Source organism: Gymnoscopelus microlampas, assembly GCF_963454915.1.
Source record: "Gymnoscopelus microlampas genome assembly, chromosome: 18".
Classification (NCBI taxonomy): Eukaryota; Metazoa; Chordata; class Actinopteri; order Myctophiformes; family Myctophidae; genus Gymnoscopelus; species Gymnoscopelus microlampas.
Genome location: NC_139955.1, coordinates 9265804 through 9287877, shown reverse-complemented (window position 1 = coordinate 9287877; position 22074 = coordinate 9265804). Strand labels below are relative to the sequence as shown.

General features: G+C 40.9%; 1 protein-coding gene across 1 annotated transcript in view; it reads left to right on the top strand.

Annotated features, from left to right (window-relative positions):
- Nucleotides 1-20396, top strand: part of LOC311033488 (dual specificity calcium/calmodulin-dependent 3',5'-cyclic nucleotide phosphodiesterase 1A-like) — a gene marked incomplete at both ends in the record, with an annotated part of 91904 nt that extends 71508 nt beyond the window's left edge. The window contains 5 exons of the mRNA XM_084041002.1: nucleotides 19-200; nucleotides 1316-1500; nucleotides 1874-2018; nucleotides 12326-12436; nucleotides 20209-20396. Of these exons, the coding sequence (XP_083897128.1) occupies nucleotides 19-200; nucleotides 1316-1500; nucleotides 1874-2018; nucleotides 12326-12436; nucleotides 20209-20396 (811 nt within the window). The remainder of the gene's footprint in view (nucleotides 1-18; nucleotides 201-1315; nucleotides 1501-1873; nucleotides 2019-12325; nucleotides 12437-20208) is intronic.
- Between the last annotated feature and the right edge of the window lie 1678 nt (nucleotides 20397-22074).

Genomic DNA, 22074 nt, shown 5'->3' with positions numbered 1-22074 from the left:
CATGTTTGTGTGAAGCAGTTTGAACAGTATCAGTGGTACCAGCGAGGGGAAAGGTTCCAGCGGCAAGAGCCAGGCGGGGTCAGAAGTCAGCGGCGGTCTCAACTGTTCCCTGCACACGGTGGACTTCAAATGCTTCAAGAGCACCTGGACAGACGAGGTGCACCACAACCGAGACAAATGGAAGACCCAGGCTGACAAAGGTCTTAAAGCTCTAAGCATTCTTTTTTTTGTTGTTGAATAAAAACATTATTCGTCCAATCTCTATAGGGCATAGCAGTGGCGGCCATTTTGTGGTTCCACAAATCGAAAGCCCATATTATTTTTTTCCCATAGAGATTTACGAGATTTATATTATTTATTGTAAGCCTGGAACAAAGTCATCCAGGCTCCTGGTGAATAATGACCATAAACATTTGATTCTGTGAGGTATTTTTTTGTAATTGATATATATATTTAATAAATACCCTTTGTTTTGTGGTTTTAAAAACATCACATATAAAATCCAGGCTTAAAATAATTTATATAAATATGTTTTGGAAATCTCTATGTTCACTCATTAACTGCCATTGACGAGTGCATTCATCAATTGGCCCGAGGCTCACAGTGCCATTACATTGACGAATCGACGAGTGTGTGGTGTTGTTAATGGTTTACGCTAGATGGCGCTGTTAGCCAACCTATGAGTGATCCTATGACTTCTGGAGAACAGTAAATCCGGAAATAATGTGATCACTACAAGCCCAGCCCCGTCCAACCTAATGTTAAAGCATTTGAAAATTCTATTTGTCTCTGCTTTCCGTTGCTTTTTGGCGAAAACGACCCACATTCAACTGCCTACAACTATGGAAATGACTATCGCGACGGCACAATATTTTTTTCTCCGATTCTACGAGACTCGGCTACGTCTTTTAAAGCAATCTTTGTGAAGAAAAATATTCTATGATTTTACTAAGGTTAGTAAAACGCTCGGAATCGCTGGCAAGGGCAGCTATAGAGGATGTTTAACTCTGGCAGTCAATGAGTTAATACGATATAACTTTATTTGGTCTCCCTGCTCTTCTATTGAGACGTTTAGATCCTGTGTCTAGGTTGGACACGACCTTTGGCACGATATCCTGTTTCTGGTTTGATACAAATGTGTACGTGAAGGTCAACATTTAATTTCTCCCCAGAGCAAGCAGTGAAGCTCTATTAGCTCAGTGATAAACATGTCAGCACTTTCAGAGACCCGGGTTCATCTCTCTCAGCTAAAGGGTCCTTGGCTTGAAACACGTTGAAGACCCCTACTTTAGATGTTTGTACATTCCCTTACCAGACCTAGAGGAGAAAACCAAGAAAGAGACGGCAGCGAAGGCCAATCAGGAGGAGGACAGGCGGGACGACAGAGAGACTGCTGCCTCCGACGACCAATCAGAGGACAAGGAGGAGAAATTAGGACCGCAAGAGACACAGGAGGAGGAGGAGACAAGGACAGAGGAGGAGCAGGAGAGGGAGGGGCAGGTAGGGGGCGCTAAGTAGTAGGGCTCCAACTATCCATTATTTTCTGAGCCATTATTATATTGATAACTTGTTTGATTAATCGACTAATTGATTTTATTTATTGATATATTTTTATTTTTTTAACAAAACAATATTCGGCAACAATATTTTATGTGTGTCATATAAAAAAACATTGAAAAAAGCTGATCACCTAATGACCCTGTTTTTTTCCACAAATCTACAAGCTCACTGTGTGCTATTTTGACTGTTTTTGGGGGAAACATTTCACCTATAAAGACATAATGACCCAAATAGCAATTATTTAATTAAATCATTGATTCTTTTTTTATTTTTGTATAATCAATTACATTGAATATTTCGATTAAATGTCAAGGAGCGCCTGGAGGAGCCCACAGAACAAGAAGGAGACCAGGAGCCCGTATCGCCCCCTGGGGGCCCCGAGCATAACGAACACGAAGGGCCTCAGGAACCAGCAGGCAGCCAGACCAGCTCACATCACAACCAGCATGTTCACAATGGTATGGCGCGACAAAGTACAAAGTAAATTCACTCTTTCTTTTTACTTCATAGTTATACTGTACTATACTGTACTATATTCAAATTAAAGGTAGGGTAAGTGATATGTTGTGGTCAAAACAAGAAGCACTATATTCTAAAAGTATCCAATGCTTTAGAGTGTTTGTTCAGTACAGGGGTTCCTCCATCTCTCCAGCTCTTTAATAAACAGACAATACATTTTCAGGTGTGTTGCACATTTTAAACCAATCAGGAGAGAGTACCCATTTATCAGCTTCAATATTATATTGTTCCAGTTCCAATTGTAGTAGGGCAGTTTCGAGGCTCCGTGAGCACCCCAAAAACACATCTCTTAAACCTGTTTTTTTAGGACCCTAAAGGTGTCTAGTTATGATTTCTGCTTGTTGCCCATGTCAACTAATGTCCCATGGGGTTTATTTTTAACCCTTTCTGACACCTACCCCCAACCCAAACCATAACATGGAGATAACAGAGAATACCATAACTCTTGAAGTAAACAACATACAGCAACAAATTAACACATTTTTCTATATCATTTTGACCCAAGGAATTCATTAAAGTAGTTTTTATTAAGATTCAAACACATATTGACTCTATTTCAGGGCAGAAACGGCCAAAAACTAGCAGAAAATTATGAAATCATAATGATCACATCTATATTTCTCTTTGTACTAAACTTTTAAGGTGTATTCTTTTTTACCATATGTTTTTTAGGACCTGTATGGTGTCTAGTTAAGATTTATTCTTGTTGCCCTGGTCAAATAATGGCCCATGGGGTTCATTTTAACCCTTTCTGACACCTATTCCCAATCAAACCATGAAATGGAGATAACAGAAAATACCATAACTCTTGAAGTAAACAACCTACAGAGACAAATTAATACATTTTTCTATATCATTTGGACCCAAGGAATTCATTGAAGTGGTTAGTATTAAGATTCAAGCACATTTTTACTCTATTTCAGGACAGAAACAGCAAAAGATAGCAGAATATTTTGAAATCACATTTATATTTCTCTTTGTACTACATTTTTAAGGTGTATTCTTTTCTACCATATGTCTTTTAGGACCCTAAAGGTGTCTAGTTAAGTTTTAATCTTGTTGCCCTGGTCAAATAAGGTCCCATGGGGTTTATTTTAACCCTTTGTTACACCTATTCCCAACCCGAACCATACAATGGAGACAATAGAAAATACCATAACTCTTGAAGTAAACATATAGAGACACATGAACACATTTCTATATATAGTTTTGACCCAAGGAATTCATTAAAGTGGTTATTATTAAGATTCAAGCAGGTCTTGACTCTATTTCAGGACAGAAACTGCAAAAAAACGAACAGAAAATGTTCAAATCACATCTATATTAATCCTTGTATTAAATACTTAAGGTGTATTCTACTTTACCCCATGTTTTTAGGACCCTTATGGTGTCTAGTTAAGATTTCTTCTTGTTGCCCAGGTCAACTAATGTCCCATGGGGTTCATTTGGTGACCATTTTAAATCGATGTCCACAGGAGAGGCATTTTCATATCTGAACCAGACAACGTACAAAGACAAATAAACCCACTTTTTCATAGAATGTTTACGCCAGGAATCTAATGGAAAGGTCACTGACATGGTACAACCATTATTTATTGGTGAAAAACACACAAATATCAAATTCTGGCTTATATCAAAACACAATTTCACTGATCAGTATCATCCATCTCATCATCAAACTCCTCCTCTTCCCTCACATCATCACTGATGACACCAGCAGCCAAGAGGTCAATGAGAGATAGGGGCAGAATTGGCCCACAAGACCAGACAGGCTCCAAAATCCCTCCCTCTGTCTTCTGCCACCCCTGACCATCATCATAGGATTTATGCCTCCAAAAGATTGGCTCAGCTGCTCGCTTGTAACAGGTCACTCTATAGTTCACCCACTGGATGTGGGGGATGAGTGTGTCCTGGCATGGGGGCAAGCGATCTGGTCCACGCCTCAGCCTCTACTGCGCCTTGATGGAATCAAGACCACTCTTGATTCCATCAAGGGCGCAGTAGAGGCTGAGGCGTGGACTTTCTGAGAAATTCATAGTGCAAGGTCAAGCCACCAGGAAACCCCAGGACTTTAAGTTATTTCTGGGCAATGCGGAAAATATGCGACAGCTCTGCCAGTTGATGCTCAAGGTCTGGGGGAGTAAGGAGGCAGCATCCCGGCTGGCAAAATGTGAAACAGCTGCTCTCATCGTGGAAGGAACAGCTCATAAACGTGTGGCATTAGATTGAGAAGTGAGTTGATTGATCAATACCTATATAACTTTGGTGAGTTCTTGTGTTAGCAGATTTGCCTAGAATGATTGTTGATGTTAATGACGACATCAACCTGCTCATCTACCTTGACACTGGCACAGGCATGCACCGTCAGCTGATAAATGTCACGGAGCTAGCAACCTCTCTTGGGCAGCCATACTGTAGCACCCTGCTTGGGTACCATACATGTATTCAGTGATCAGGGCTGTACTAGTTCCTTCAAGGGCAAGGTGGCACCACTCAAAAAGCTCCAGAAGAACCCCAAATTTCAAAAGGCTTTCAGGTTGGTGTATGATCATCCTAACAATATTTAATGATGATGATGATAAGAGGGAAGAGGTTGAGATGGATGATACCGATCAGTGACATTATGTTTTGATTATTCAAGAAAGTTATATTATTCCTAAATATAAGCCAGAATTTGATATTTGTGTGTTTTTCACCAATAAATAATGGTTGTACCATGTCAGTGACCTTTCCATTAGATTCCTGGTGTAAACATTCTATGAAAAAGTGGGTTTATTTGTATTTGTACGTTGTCTGGTTCAGATATGAAAACGCCTCTCCTGTGGACATCGATTTAAAATGGTCACCAAATGAACCCCATGGGACATTAGTTGACCTGGGCAACAAGAAGAAATCTTAACTAGACACCATAAGGGTCCAAAAAAACATGGGGTAAAGTAGAATACACCTTAAGTATTTAATACAAGGATTAATATAATTTGAACATTTTCTGTTAGTTTTTTGCAGTTTCTGTCCTGAAATAGAGTCAAGACCTGCTTGAATCTTAATAATAACCACTTTAATGAATTCCTTGGGTCAAAATTATATATAGAAATGTGTTAATTTGTCTATGTATGTTTACTTACAAGAGTTATGGTATTTTCTATTGTCTCCATTGTATGGTTCGGGTTGGGAATAGGTGTAACAAAGGGTTAAAATAAACCCCATGGGACCTTATTTGACCAGGGCAACAAGATTAAAACTTAACTAGACACCTTTAGGGTCCGAAAAGACATATGGTAAAAAAATAATACACCTTAAAAATGTAGTACAAAGACAAATATAGATGTGATTTGAGTGTTTTCTGCTTGTTTTTGGCTGTTTATGTCCTGAAATAGAGTCAAGATGTGCTTGAATCTTTATAATAACCACTTCAATGAATTCCTTGGGTCAAAATGATATAGAAAAATGTGTTCATTTGTCGCTGTATGTTGTTTACTTCAAGAGTTATGGTATTTTCTGTTATCTCAATTTTATGGTTTGATTGGCAATAGGTGTCAGAAAGGGTTAAAATGAACCCCATGGGCCATTATTTGACCAGGGCAACAAGAATAAATCTTAACTAGACACCATAAAGGTCCTAAAAAACATATGGTAAAAAAGAATACATCTTAAAAGTTTAGTACAAAGAGAAATATAGATGTGATCATTGTGATTTGAACGTTTTCTGCTTGTTTTTGGCTGTTTATATCCTGAAATAGAGTCAGGATGTGCTTGAATCTTTATAATAACCACTTTAATGCATTCCTTGGGTCAAAATGATATAGAAAAATGTGTTCATTTGTTGCTGTATGTTGTTTACTTCAAGAGTTATGGTATTCTCTGTTATCTTCATGTTATGGTTTGGGTTGGGGGTAGGTGTCAGAAAGGGTTAAAAATAAACCCCATGGGACATTAGTTGACATGGGCAACAAGCAGAAATCATAACTAGACACCTTTAGGGTCCTAAAAAAACAGGTTTAAGAGATGTGTTTTTGGGGTGCTCACGGAGCCTCGAAACTGCCCTACTATTGTGTCTGCTCATTTCTTTGTGTCATTGGTCTTCCAATATCACTTGCTTATCCTGTATGAGTTCTCTCTCCTGATTGGATAAAATTGGTATCCCAACCTGACAATACATTTTCTGTTCATTAACTCATTCACTGTCAGAGTAAATAAATACATAAATCAGCCACTGCCAGCGATTTTTTAATACTAATATTATATATATATATATATATATATATATATATATATATATATATATATATATATATATATATATATATATATAATATTTAATACTTTTCAACTAGTCACAGAATATTTATCTCCAGTATGATCAATCCCCCGAAAACAATTTCATTGCCCCACGTTTGCTTGTTATAGGCCGTTGAATATAGCATGTCTCATCAAAAATGCTGCGTTAAACCAGGGAGGCGACAAGGACGTGAATGGTGGTGGAAATTTTGCGATCACGTGATCTCCTGGATCTCTGTGACTGAGGATGAAATGGTCACTCATGTCTTAGCGAAGGGCGCCATCTAGTGGAAAAACACCAAAACACGTCAATGGCGGTGTGGGCTATGTAAAAAAAACACATCGTAGGGGCACGGTGGCGCAGTCGGTAGCGCTGTCGCCTCACAGCTAGAAGGTCCTGGGTTCGATTCCCGCCAGGGACGCTGTGGGCACTGGGGGGCGTGTCTTCTCCTCCGCGTCATCAGCGCCCATACCCAGGGTGGGGTTGGCGAAAGGGCCTACTCTGTGTGGAGTTTGCATGTTCTCCCCGTGTCTCCTAGGGTAGTTAATACCCTCACAAAAACATGTAGTAATCCTGGTCACTATACCGCCTCCCCCATGACAGCCGGGGCGCCTGATGGAGGGGAAGGGAACTGGTTGGAATAACGTGTTCCTTCCACGCGCTACGTCCAACCAGGGAAACTCCCCCCTGTCAGGTGACAAGAAGGTCAGTTGGCTCTCATGCACTGAAGGAAGCATGAGCTCGGCCCTGGCCTCCCAGGCTGTGGGGGACTGGTGTAGCGCTGGTGTAGGGCTGGTGTAGCGCCCAGGATCACTTAGGAAATTGGCACCGGGTGAAAAAAATGGGTTACAAAAATCGCGGGATAAAAATTATAAAAGAAAAAAAACACATCGTCACCTTGCTAAACTAATGGCCTAAGTCATTTTTAGCCGCATGCGCTAGCAGCGCGGCTCTATAAACAGCACTAGTCTTAGTCCGACACCCGAGTGAAAAGTGTCGACACCTAAGTGTCATTGGCTGTCCATCACACTTCCCCCCTTTTAAGCCCCCCTTTTAAGCCAATGGGGAGACGGAAATGTAATGGACACGTTAGTCAACGAATTAGACGAGACGAAAATGTTAGGGCGGGACGAATGGAGAAGAGATCCAATCAGAATTACTCTTTTTGAGGGACTAGTTGGGAAGGGATCCAATCAGAACGATCCTCATTGTTAAGTTAGGTTGAACCACGCGGAAGCAGACCATATTAGGGGCCTGCATGGACGAACACAAATCACAACAAGGCAACGCACGGAGTTACACAGCAGAGAGAGAGAAAGGGAGACAGCTTCAGCCAGGAGGGTTAGCCTAAATGCTAGCGTGCTTCATTACACCTAGTTTGGCTAGGTTAAGTTATTATTTGCCCATGTTCACACTGACTTCAATCTTAGCTATTGTTGGGAAGACTCGTGTGGTGTCACAAAATGTTGCCACCACTTATATAAAAAACATTAGAGCGTTAATTTGCGACGCTAAATGTTGCCAGGTTTGGCGAGAGAAACAAGCAATCCAAAAAACAAGTAATCAGGTCTATGAAAAGATTGGGGCCAAAAAAGCCTGCCACATGCGGCTTTGTTATGACTTTGGTCATACTTGTTTGAGGAAAATGATATTTTTGCCTAAGTCAGCCCTATCCTAATTGAAAAGGATCATGCTGTTCACTCCCCTTTTTGTGACATAGGCCAAAAATAGGCCTTTTTTCATTCATGTGACTTAAGCCAAATTATTTACTGATTTAGGCCATTTTGTAATTTGTTTTGCTTTTTTTTGTTGGCCTAAGTCAGATTTAATCCTATTTAAACCTATACATCTCTTATGTTACATAACTGACAGACAGTGTTATTTCTATTTAAATAGTCATAATTTGTTATAAACATTTTGGGTGAAATGATTAAGAAATATCATATAGTTTTGTTTTGGATCAGTTTTTTATTTTTCCTGAAAAACTTAAAAAAATAACTTATGCCATTAGTTTAGCAAGACGACGACATCAAACACGTCAATAGCAGAGAATGAGTTAAAGAACCGGGGAGACAGCGAAACCCCTGTTACTGAACAAAAGATATATAGCAATGATTATTATCAGAATGTATAGTTATTTACCACTTATTTTAACAAAGGAATATCACTTACCCTACCTTTAAATCATCCTTAACCTTTAAGTAAAATGTGTTATTTCCTAACCCTGGATTTACAATCACTGTGTTATTTGATGGCCCTGGCATTTGGCCTTTTATGCCCTCGACAAATTGACAATACCAAAGGCCAAGTAGCCTTGCCCCTAAAATGATGAAATTCCAGGCCTGGTCCTCAATTCCAACGTTTCCCAAACGGCGTGCCACAGCCCTTTAGTGTTCCGCCTGAGAGGGCTTGGTCTATGTGTGCACCTGCCTGGTAGGGTCTATCCCATAGACTCTATTTCTGTTTCCCAACCTTTTTGGTGGCATAGCCAAAATATCCTAGGGCACACCAAGATATATAGTGTGTGTATGTATGTATTTATGTATGTATGTACAGTGTGTATATATATATATATATATATATATATATATATATATATATATATATATATATATATATATATATATATATTCCAAGGGCGGAAAGTATTGCTCTCTGTGTAAAAATCCATGCCGTACGCCGTATATCAAGTAAATCCTCGATTATACCTAGTTGAGCGCAGTGTTGCACACAGAAAATAGACAATGTACAAGCTCACAACGTGTAACAGTGCTCTTTTAGAAATTCCAGCCCGAACATTCACTGCACGTCTCTGGTCCCTACAATCTATGGGAGTGTCCCTACGATCTATGGGAGCCGATCTATCCCTTCCCTCTTCCCTCTGGGTCCCTTCTCTTGCGTTGCCATGGTGTTTTTCTTCGATCCTTAGTGTCTGCTTCTCTCATCCCTGTTGCCCATGCAACCACACAAGCCCACGCACACACGCAAGCACATAAGCACGTAAGCACGCACGCACGCACGCACGCACGCACGCACGCACGCACAAACGCACAAACGTATGGATGCAAGCACACACGCGCGCACACACACACACGCACGCACGCACGCACGCACGCACGCACGCACGCACGCACGCACGCACGCACGCACGCACGCACGCACGCACACACACACACACACACACACACACACACACACACACACACACACACACACACACACACACACACACACACACACACACACACTCACTCTCTCAAGCTGTTACGTGACATGTTGTGTCCTTCAACATGTCCTTGTGAGCTCAAGCTGTTGTCAACCAATCACAGCCTCCCATAGTGCAGTGGTTCTCAAAGTCTGGAAGCCCTTGAGTTGGTTCCCAACAGTTTCATAGCCGCGGGAAGATGTTTTAGGGTACGGGTGCTGTATGCGCACGCATGCACACGCATGCATGTGTGCCCAGCTAGTGCAGTGCCTTTTTTTGACGTTTCTTTAAACTATTTTTTATTTTTTTTACTTTAATTCGGTTAATTCGGTTCCAGAACATATATAACGCAAATAACGACCAACAACAAACGGAAATGTTTTTAATAATTGTATTTATTTATTATTATCATTCTTTTTTTCATACATCATTTTCAGGGGGTGCTGCAGCCCCCCCAGCACCCCTACTTCCCGTGGTACTGAATAGTTTAACCACTTCACCACTATTGTGTTAGCCGATCCGATCTACAAGCTTACAGTACGTTGCGATCAGAGCATGTGAGCGGAGCGGAGCGACACGATTTTGGCGTGAGCGCGGAGCTGGTTTATAAAAAGGTTGGAGCGCAACTCAGAGCGAGGGCCGCCTCCCGCTCCAAGCCGCCCTCGCGGGGGCCGCTCACCGAATGTTTGAGCATGCCCGGTCGCACGGAATCAGAGACACATAGACATACAGCAGTGCACAGCGCACCGAGATTTCATTAGAATTTCTACTTTCTTTTTCTTTCTTTTTTTTTAATGTTGAGTGACCCGGTTTGAGCGGAGCATGGAGCGAGAGGTGCGCAAATCCACGTGAGCGAGGAGCGACGGGGAGCGGAGCGCGGGGGGAGTCGACGTGAGCGAATAGCGAGCGTGAAACCAGCCCCCTGGAACGCTGAGTGGTTGCAATGCGACACGTTGTAAGCGTCATAGAGTTATAATATATGTAGAGGGCGGACGGCCTCTTATTCATTTCAATGAAAGTTGCCCACCAACTGAAGCAGCCGGAAGAACGCTCTACCTCAAATGCGGAAGACTTGAGCAACGAGCAGGCGCACTAGGTTTCATACGGTAGACGCACGTGCAGTAGCGTTTTAAATGCTACTGCAAAAATGTTTTAAATTGGTTGTAAAGCTTGTAGATCAGCCATTTTTTAAAACTCTTATGCGGGTCCCTGGAACACATTTGTGGCCTGGTTTAAAGCCTGACTTAAATTTCTCATGCAAGTTGTAGGTGACAAAACAATACTGCAAGTGTTTATATACTACCTTTGCCAGGAGATTAGCCTAACATTTGATAAGATCGATGGATCAAGGTTTGTCTTTTTGATTAAGTACGACGGCATGCTTGAAGGCAGCCGGAACATCCTGAGGTGAGGCAGTAGTTAATTCATAATAGGATACATGGGCCAACGGCATCAGAGACTTCTATTCCTTTAGGAGCCGGGAGGGGATACTGTCTGACGGACAGTTTGTTTTGTTCACAAAACCACAGTTTGTGACCCTTATTATTAACACATACTAAGGTTCATAAGCATAATACAAGTTCCTTATTAAGTATTAATTCATGCTTATTGTGGTCTTATAATATAACAATAAATGTGTTAACAATGCTATTATCAACACATATATATCAATGCTTGTTAAAAGGGATGTTTGTTCAAAGTGCTACCTTGCTACTTTTACTTCTTCCACCACTGAATAACTGTCATTTTCCTGCCCTCATATTTCAGAGACACAAAAGCCGTCTACATGAATACATTAACATTTGCTGTTCCATTTCAGGAATTCACCACTTTGTTTTTCTATCAGATTCTTTCAGTGCCATAACCAGTGGTGGATATTAACTTGAGTACTGTACTTAAAGTGGCTCTGTAACGGTTTTTCCCTACAAATGTGATTTTGTCCAATCTGTATGATAGAGTAGGTTAAAGCAGCACTATGTAACCTTTTAACAACTATATAGCATATTATGTCCTACAAATTTATAAAGTTTGAGCAATCAAACTCGCATCAAAGCTCCACCTCGCGCCTCCTCCTCGCGCCGCCTCGTATCAAAGCCCCGCCTCGCGCAGAAGCCCCGCGCTTAAAAACGAGTATACCTTTCCAATTTCCCAACGAATGACAATTTCCCTGTGATATACACACACACACACACACACACACACACACACACACATATTGTTCAATTAGTGTTAAATAGTGTTAAATCGCTCTATAAGTGTTAAATAGCTCTATATTGCAATAGTAATCATTACTATGGAGTGTTTAGTCAGTAACAGGGGTTGCCTCATCTCTCCAGCTCTTCATTGACCAGAAAAAAATATTTTTTTCACAGATCTAGAAGCTTCTCCGTGTCACATTGTGACGTGTTGTGAGCTTATCTGCTGTTTTGAAAGGGAAAACAATTATTTTGAACTTTTTTGGTCTTAAAGAATTTTAGAGCAACAGTCATCGAGTTATGGCCATTTGAAGAACTTACAAGTTATACAAGTAACAACAGAATGTTGTTGGGAAGAAGTTATTTTGTTTTGAAGTGTTAAACACTGCTGCAGCCCATATTATGTGTTAGTTTTTTTTTTATTCTTTAAAACAATATATTTATTCATTCATTCTTGGGTGTGACTACCTGTTCTCATGGCAGACCCCTGAACGGTGTTTGTGGCACGTTTGGTGTGGATTGGAGCAACGGTGTGCCCGTCGCCCTTGCCCCTGACGTGTCCTCTAGGTGCCACAAGTGTGCCCCTTGGTGTGACTATTCTCATGGCAGACCCCAGAACAGTGTTTGTGCCCAAGTGTGATGTGGACCTGAGCAACGGTGCACCTCGCAAGTCCGGATGTTACGTTTGCGACGTCCACAATCCATTGTCCACCCTCTAGGCCAGTGGTCCTCAACCTGCGGGTTGGGATCCCAGGGGGGTCCCCACATTATTTGTATGGGTCCCCGGATGACAGTAAAGTGACAATCTAAGGACTTTTAAGACCTTTTTAATACCTTAAAAAATATATGAAAACTATTGTGTAAACAATGGTCAAACATTGGCCAAATTGTCAAATAATCTAGGAAAGAGGCTAACATTATGAAAATAACTGATCTACAACACCTGACAACGCGAGAGCTTGTACATCATCTATTTTCACAATATTTATCAGTGGAACCGAGTCAAACTAAATGTAATGCCTCAACTCCTACAATTTCAAGTACTTGTCAGGCTGGGGGTCCCCAGTTCAAATATGATTATTTTGGGGGGTCGCAGCCTGAAAAGGTTGAGAACCACTGCTCTAGGCTATTTTAATATAGATGTTTACATGCGCAAAATAGGGACACCAGGTTGAAAGCGGTTAAGTGTGTACACTTAACCGCTTTCACAGCACAGCACAGCACAGCACAGCACAGCACAGCACAGCACAGCACAGCACAGCATGTCCCACTACCCATTATGACCCACAGTCTATTTGTGACATGGTTTAAAACTGTGCCATATTCCTTCATCTCCAACAGACTCCGAAGAAGACGGGGACAAGATTATTCCCGACAGCAACCGTTCTGAATCCCTAACAGTGGCTGCTGCATCTGTTCCCCATACAAACTTAACACCCCTATAATCACCATTCCGCTCAACAGACTTACATTACCCAGGAGGCTACTCTATCCCTCTCTTTGCTCTCTCTAGCTGTGGCTGTTTGTTGTTCTAGATTGCCATCTGGTGGACACTGGGGGACATTGCCACATGTATTCTGTTCTCTTTCATTCTCATCACTGTTTCTATGTTTTTTCTTTGTTTTATTTTGTTTTAATTGTATTTATCTTTTTGTTTGTCTGAGATGTAGTGGAGTAGAAGTATAAAGTGCAGTGCTTAAGTACATTTACTTAAACAACTATGTACAATTATGACTTTTGTCACATTTTGTGACATTGAAATCATCTGTGAAGATTACAAGGGAGGTCGATTGCATTGAAGCAATGCAAGAGCTGATTTAATTGTTTTTCCAACACTAAATCTATCGGTAACTAAACTGCACTTTCAATTATATATCGTCGCTGTTGGGCAGAAACCTTGTAGGTCCATATTTCAACTTTTTATATTTGTTTCGTAAATTAATGCACTACTTTATAAGATCATCACATAAAAATAGTGAAAATAGACTATCTACAAGTTGACAAGTTGTGAGCTTGTAGATCGGCTATTTTCACAATATTTTTGTGAAGGGAGAAGGTAAACGGAATTGTTAAACAACACTTGGGGGTTTGTAGCTTTGTAGCTGCAGTTGAAGCCAGCTCAACTTGGATCGCAGCTTTGTAGATATTGTAGCAGCTACGAACGGTGGATGTAGCTTTGTGTCTTCACGTCGCCACTTCCATTGAAAATGAATGGTAGCCTATGGCTTTGCTTCTTCAGAATCAGAATTCAGTGGTGGAAAAAGTACTCAAATGGTTTACTTAAGTAAAAGTATCAATACTGCAATGCAGAAGTACTCCGTTACAAGTAAAGGTCCGGAATTCAAAATTTACTTGAGTAAAAGTACAAAAGTATTGGTATCAAAATGCACTTAAAGTACCAAAAGTAAAAGTACTAAAATGTTTGAAAATAGCCGATCTACAAGCTCACAACCCGTCGCAATGCAACGCGTTGTGAGCTTGTAGATCGGCTATTTTCAACTAGCCTAGGTATAAAATATGGCTAAAGTGGTTAATGTTCTATAACGTAATTGATATCTGCAAAGTAACAAGTAACTCAAGTTTTCAAATAATTGTAGTGGATTAAAAGTACAATATTTGCTTCTGAGATGTAGTGGAGTAGAAGTAAAAGTATTGGAAATTATAAATACTCAAGTAATATTGGAAATTATAAATACTCAAGTAAAGTACAAATACCTCAACATTTTACTCAAGTACAGTACTTAAATAAATGTACTTAGTTACTTTCCACCACTGACAAACGGTGGATGTAGCTTTGTGTCTTCACGTCGCCGCCATCATTGAAAATGAATGGTAGCCTGTGGCTTTGCTTCTTCAGAATCAGAATTAGAATCAGCTGTCTTGTCACATCACAGGTTTACACGTGTTCTAGGTGTAAAACAGTGGGTGAAATGTTGCTAGCTTCCATTGAAAATGAATGGTAGCCTGTAGCTATGTATCTTCATGTGGCTGACTTCCTTCACACTGGCAGCTACTGCCTGTAGCTTTGTAGCTGCCAATGTGAACGCAGCAATAGGCTCTATGCACAGCAGCCATATTGGGAATGAATTGGGCCCCTTCCTTACTTCCTTCACAGGTGTTACCGATGATACTAATTAAGGCTCTGGGTCTACGGGTCCATTTGGTTCCATTTGTATACTCTCAGAGTTACACACCCACCATAAGGGGCCATTTGGGAACCAAAATGGAGTGTTTCTAGTGAGCCAACATGCACAATATCAGCACCCTGACAAGAATGGAACAGAGCCTTCATTAGTATCATTGGTAACACCTGTGAAGGAAGTAAGAAGAGGCCCAATTTCTTTCCAATATGGCTGCTGTGCATAGAGCCTATACCTCCCCACATATGGGGTCATGCCTATGTTCCCCAAATGTTGAGAACCCAAAGTCCAAAGTTCCCTTGAAGTGTTGTATCCGACGCATGCAAAGGCGTCATCAGGGGCATCCATTTCCCATGTTGTCTGGCAGGTTTGGGGGGCGGTGCCGGCAGCAGTTCTGGTCTTTGTATTTCGTTTGGCTTGCGTTGGAGTGTTGGATCACTGAAAGAAAACTACATATTAAATTGATCACAGCATCTGTTAGATTGATGCTAATCAGCACACTGTCAAGGTTTAGTGATTGTTGAACAAATGTGTAACCGGCCTTACCCTGGTATGAATTGAATATGTCAGGTGTTTGTCGGGTGTTTGTTGCGATAATGATGGTAGAGTCTATCGCTTTCTTTTGTTTGTTTGTTTGTTTGATTGTCTGTTTCGCACTGCTAGTATGGCATTGATTTTACAGTACAATGGTACAATGAATCGTGCACATATTAGTTGCAGCATATTGGCTTCATGGTCGGCCACTCAATGACAGTGTGGGACTTACAGATATATACGCGCACGCACACACACACACACACACACACACACACACACACACACACACACACACACACACACACACACACACACACAGAGAGAGAGAGAGGTAATTGTGTTTGGTTCCAATGCTCTCTGTTATTGATTGCACTATGTGGTGTCAATAAAGTGAAACTCAAAGGGCTCAGATCATGGCTCTGTGTCTTCATTGGGAAGGACATACTGACACAGGGGTCTTCGACGACTTTCAGTCCAAGGACCCTTGAGCTGAGAGAGAGATGAATAGACTTAAATAGTTCAGTTTTGGATTTGGTTTTGGTTGTTTTGGTTTCGGACCATGACGGAGGCGCACTGTCTCAGGCGAGCTGGAGCCCCGCGACGGGCCACCGAGGGAGCTAAAGCGACCGAGTTGCCGTCCGGAGCGGTGCGACGCTCGCCTGAGCCTACTCAGCGCCGTTAGAGTTATGTACCGATAGGCACAGAATCGTAAATATTGTTGTGTGGACTGCTCCGCCTCCGTCGGTAGGTCAGTAGCTCCTGATTACGCCCAATGAATGGTCTGACAAATCGCGGGGTAGCTAGTAGGTCGCCTACTTCGCCCATTCAATGGTCTGATAAAACGTGATAATCTCCCATTCAATGCATTGATAGCATTCGAAGCCGGTGCCGAAACTGGTTGCATATTTCTTTCTGGACAGTCTGGACGAAATAAACACAGACAATAATGCAGCAGCAGTAACAGGACGTCTGCAGCATACCAGTCTCCACACAGTCCGCCATATAACAAGTGGGCTAGTATGCCTTACCAAATAAACACAAACATAATGCAGCAGCATTAGAACACAGGTCGTCTGCAGCATACCAGTCTATGATAGAGAAAAACGGCATAAAGCATGCTGCAGTTACTGTGTGTGAGTCCTCACAAGTACTGCTAAACCGTAAACTAGCACAAAGTTTGCTAAAACACTCAAACCTTTGCTTACCCAACAACTCCAAGAATTAGATTATAACCGTCTTTATAAGCGTCTTTTCCGGGACTTTCCCAACTCTCAAATATCTCGCACTCCCCACAGTCTGCCATAACACAAGTGAGGGAGGGAGAGCGCAACGCAGGTAGATGACGACACTACAGGAGGAAGTGAAGACTCCAAAATAATATAATATAATGATATAAGCTCCCAGAACGATCTATTGTACAAAACATTAGAAAATAAATGTGACAATAAATATTAGAATAATAAAACAAAACGTGAGGGATTTTTGGTGGAATGCATTCAATGTATATTATATCCCTGCTACACATACATATGTGACTGCTGCTGGTGAAAAGTGCCACACGTCGCCAGTTGAGAAACAGTAGAAAATTGCGAATTAAGTTAGATTTTTTTGTTTCGTTTTTTCTCCACATACACAGTTCGAATGTTGAAGAAGGTTTGTATTCCATCAGAAAGCCATTTTATAGTCATTAAATGGTTACAATTAGATTGTGAACATGGCTCTGTTTGTAAGAGAGTTTCTGTGTGTATTTTGGGGGTTGAACATTCATGTCCAACATTTGCATAGAGATTTTGATTGGCCTGGCTAGGCATTGTTCTCCAGTTTCACACACCAGAGTACCGCCCATAAGTAGCAGCTACAATATCCTTGTTTATTCATTCATTTTTACTGTAATGTTATGTTACACTGTGCAGAAATCCAAAATAGCCGACCTACAAGCTCACAAGGCGTTGCAGTTATAAATACATTTACTTACATTGGCTATTTGAAAATTGCCGATCTACAAGCATCCATTGTGAGCTTGTAGATCTGCTATTTTCAAATAAATCTTTTATTAAATCTATTATGATGATGATTTAATATGCCTATTTTTTACAACACAGATCATGTATGTGTTAAGGTGAGATGAGGAATAGGACCCAAATGCAGACGAACCGTGGAACTCAAAAGTTTATTAAACAAACAAACGACTAGCCCAACTTCAGGGCAGGCAGAAGAACAGGGCTAAACAGACTGAAGGCCTAAAGCCACAAAACAAAAGACTAGCCCAACTTCAGGGCAGGCAAAAACTAGACACGGGCAGAAGAACAGGGCTAAACAGATTGAAGGCCTAAGACCACACAGACTCACAGTAACATTGAATGACGAACTAACAAAGAGCTAGACACACAGGGGAGTATATATAGACACAGGGATAACAGGACACAGGTGAACACAACTGACAATCAACACTGGGATAGGCTGGGAGACTAAGAGGACACAGGTGGAAACACAGACAATCACAAGACTGGTAAGACAAGGCAGGTACAGAACTACAGGGGCAGACAGGAAGGCACAGAACATACTACAAAATAAGATACAGGCAAAAGGCAGCAACAGAAATACAATAGGAACGATACAGTCCTAATAAGTCCTTAAAAGGGCAAAATAAGGGCAAAATACAGTCAAAGTCCGAGGCCCGAGGAGCGGACCGTGACAGTATGGGGTCCCTGGCACTAAATATTTTATATTTGGACAGCTGACTGAAAGGTGTCAATGGGGGAGTGATTAGAGGTTGAATAAATTACCCATTGTTCACGCCCATTACCTGGAGCTGAGAGGTGCTAGAAGTGACAATTCTTTAGAAGGGATTTTCTCAGTTTGGACTATTATAGATAACAAGATTCAAATGAGCACTTCTTCAAATATTTTCCTATTTCAATGAATGAATGAAAAATGCCACGTTGCTTGCATAAAGCATTGTAACCAGTCACATATGTGCATGCGTGGTCACCGAATGAAACAACCGCTCTATTGTTAAAGTTATACTGGGTAACTTTTTCAAAAAAAATAAAGTTAAATTGTATATCTTTTGTGAGTGGCAAATGTTTCACCAACTCCATGAATTTCACCCCCGAAAGCCTTTTATAAACATATTTTCTATAGAAAGTGGAGTGGGGCGTCTTTCCCGCGAAAATGACGTCAGCCGTCCGGAAAACGGAAATGCACCGGTTTCCTGTTTGGCCCGGAAGTACCGCACTATTAACAAAAAGCAATATCACACAGTTTTTATGGCTTTATAGGGTTTGAAGATGGAAAAACAACAGCAAAATAAAACACAGCTCGCGGTAACTAAAGCTCCACGAGAAACGATCCACAGATAGTATAAAACAATTAAAAGAACACTTTTTTTCTAAATACCTGCAATGACGGTAGTGACCAGCAGAGGTTGCTAAAAATCGTAATTTTTGCTTTAAGTTAATGTGTGAATTACTTCGAAACTCCACTGGCCAGTGGTCATTATCACCTCAAGGCCATAGCCACACATCTTCTCGGACGCCACATTATCACATGAAAAAGGCTATTTTGAAGTCTACATTCTTGCTGCCCCCAGCCCCTCCTCCTGCGTATCAGATACGCTTCCTCGAATGGTTACTGGACGGTATACGATTTATTTTCAAATTGTCTTGGACGGTATACTACGTATATAGTGGAACACGGTAGAACACACCACTGACTTAATCACAGATGCAATTTGTTACTGTTTTTATAGTTATCTAAATAATATCTATCTACTACTCCATCATGCAGAGGTGTCCCTTGCCAAAAAAACTGAATAAAGTCAGGAGGGTGTGAGAGAACTACTTGCGCGACTCTGTCGCACAGTATAAAGAAAATAATATGTGTTTTGGACTTTACATCTCATTCAACCTTATTATGCAAAACCTAAAGCTTTTGTTTTGTTTTGTTTTGTTAATGTTAGGTTGACTACTTGCCTGCAATATGTCTGTGTCACCAACTTTCACCACTTTATCCATTGCAGTCAAATTCAAATTCAAAGGAGCTTTATTGGCCTGAGAAAACACATGTTTACATTGCCAAAGCAAGTGTCAAAATATAATAGAAATGGTTGAAAACGGGGAAAGTATATACAGTTGGAGGGGGTACAGCATTGTTCAAACAGAGCTATGTCACATTGCATCGTTATATACATGTTATATAGGTTATGAAGCTTTTTGAAACAATTAAGGTTAAGGTGAATCTGCACTTTGGGACAAATAACAGCATTTTTTTGTGCGGCGCTCACATTGTGAGTTTGTAGGTTTGATATTTTCAACGTGCGACACCATCATACAACAAATAGGCTGATCTATCAGATAACTGCAGTGCACAGCAGTGCAGGCTGTCGGGAACTAAACCAAACTGATAAAAACTGCAATTTTACTTTATCCAAATAATAATATAGGCTTAAATGATGAAATAGCCTAATGACAGCATTAGTTGCGCTGGTGTTTCGCTCTGAAAATAGCAGATGTACAAGCTGCACGACGCCATCAAGGCCTGACAAAATACATTTTTGTCAACAAAATCAACTGTAGATTTAGTCAACTAAAACTAAAACTTTTCAAATAACTAAACTATGACTAAAACTAAATTATATTTTATTAAAAAGACTATGACTAAACTATATCAAAATGTGTTGTAAAAATCAACACAATCAGCACTTCCCCTTGACTGGTTATTCATATTTTTCACAAGAACCTGACACTCCTTCCTCCTGCTGTTTATTTCCAGGCAATGCCGAGGTCGGCGACCTCATCCGCTTCCACAAAAGACCCAGCTACTGCGCCAACTCCTACCGCCCCCTGCTGTCCAAAGTAGGAGAGGTGCATCCCAGGGGCCCTATCGATGCCAGGGGCCCCATCGATGCCAGGGGCAAAGCCAGGAGACTGCAGACCATCTCCTTGCGTCGGGGGAAGTGACTTCATATGACTGGATGATGCCATCATCATGTCAGGATGTGACATCATAGTACACTGTAGTCGATTACTTCATTAAGACAAATCCTAGTCTACGTATTCTGGGTAAAACCTTTCCCAGAAAATAGCAGTTCGACAAGCTCACAACGCGATGTGTTGCAACACGTTGGGAGCTTGTAGATCAGCTATTTTCAGCGAAGATAATGTAGAGCGAAAACAAGAAAGTTAGTAGTATAGAGCCCTGACGGACTCCGCTCAACAATGTATGGGGTTGACGGGGTTAAGGTGAATTAATGATTTGCGTGACAATCGTTGAAGAACAAATCCCCTTTCAGCCTCATTCATCAAACTTAAGCGGACAAAAAAAAAATACAATACAAAATACAGTCACTTCAATGGAATTGTGTCGACATGTATCAATCATCAATTTGGCGTGAGCGTAGCCAACGATCACATATTATGTCAGATGTTCAGCTTGTGCACTAGTGGTGGAAAAAGTACTAAAATGTTGTACATAAGTAAAAGTATCAATACTGCAATGTAGAAATACTCTGTTATGTAAGTAAAAGTCTGGTAATCAATTTGTACTTGAGTAAAGGTACAAAAGTTTTGCCATCAAAATATAATTAAAGGACCAAAATGAAAGTACTCATTATGCTGAATGTCCCATTTCACACGCTATCATATGTCTAAAATGTTTATAATATAAAACATATGTGTAAAATGTTTTATATTGTGCAAAGCATGAATTGACCATTAGGCAGCGGTGTGTTATCTTTAGTCTAGACAGACACAGGGAGGCGACCCCTTAGCGCAGTGATTCCCAAACTTTTTAGCTCAAGACCCAAAAGAGAAATCAGATGTTTGCCTGGTACTCAAACTAGTGAACACAGCAGATCTGCAAGCTCACGCTATGAGCTTGTAGATCAGCTATTTTCACTACTACTTACACACTTGTCTTCTAATTTATGGATTTTTTTTATTTTTATGTATTAATGATCAATTCTGCAAATGTGTCCGCGGCCCACAAATGGATCCCGACCCACTATTTGGGAAACAGTGCCTTGACGTACTCATTGTATTTCCCCACTCGTTCAATGCTTGTACTGCATAGTCTGTTAAGTCAGTCAACTTATCACACGTGATTGCAGTTTTTCAAATTACAGTTACAATTTAGGCATTTAGCAGGCACTCTTAGCCAGAGCGACTGTAGGCAAGGTAAACACATACATAGGATGCAAAGTAACGGTGGACGGTGGTGCCTTAGTAAACTAAGGTCAGAGGTAAACCAAGAACCTAGCATCAGTCTAAACCAGGGGTCTTCCACGTTTACATGTGTGTTCAGACATTTAACCTCTTAAACCAGGGCTGCCAAGTTTCAGGAAAATCTAGGAGTGAGACTTTAGTGTCATCACATGCACACTTGCCGCACACGTTTTTTCCCCTTTTATTTCCGTTTTTTATTACTTTAATTTGGTTAATTCGGCGGTTAATTCAGTACAAAAAGGAAACGGCGCAGCCGGACGGCGCAGAGCGCATGGATGCATATTCATAGCAGAAAGAGCTTCACATTTAACTATAGCCCTACTCATTCAATTATGAACCGATTCTTAAAATAAAAAAATCTCTATTAGCTGTGAAGGGTCTTCTTTCATGTGTATCAGTCATGATGATTGTTTCG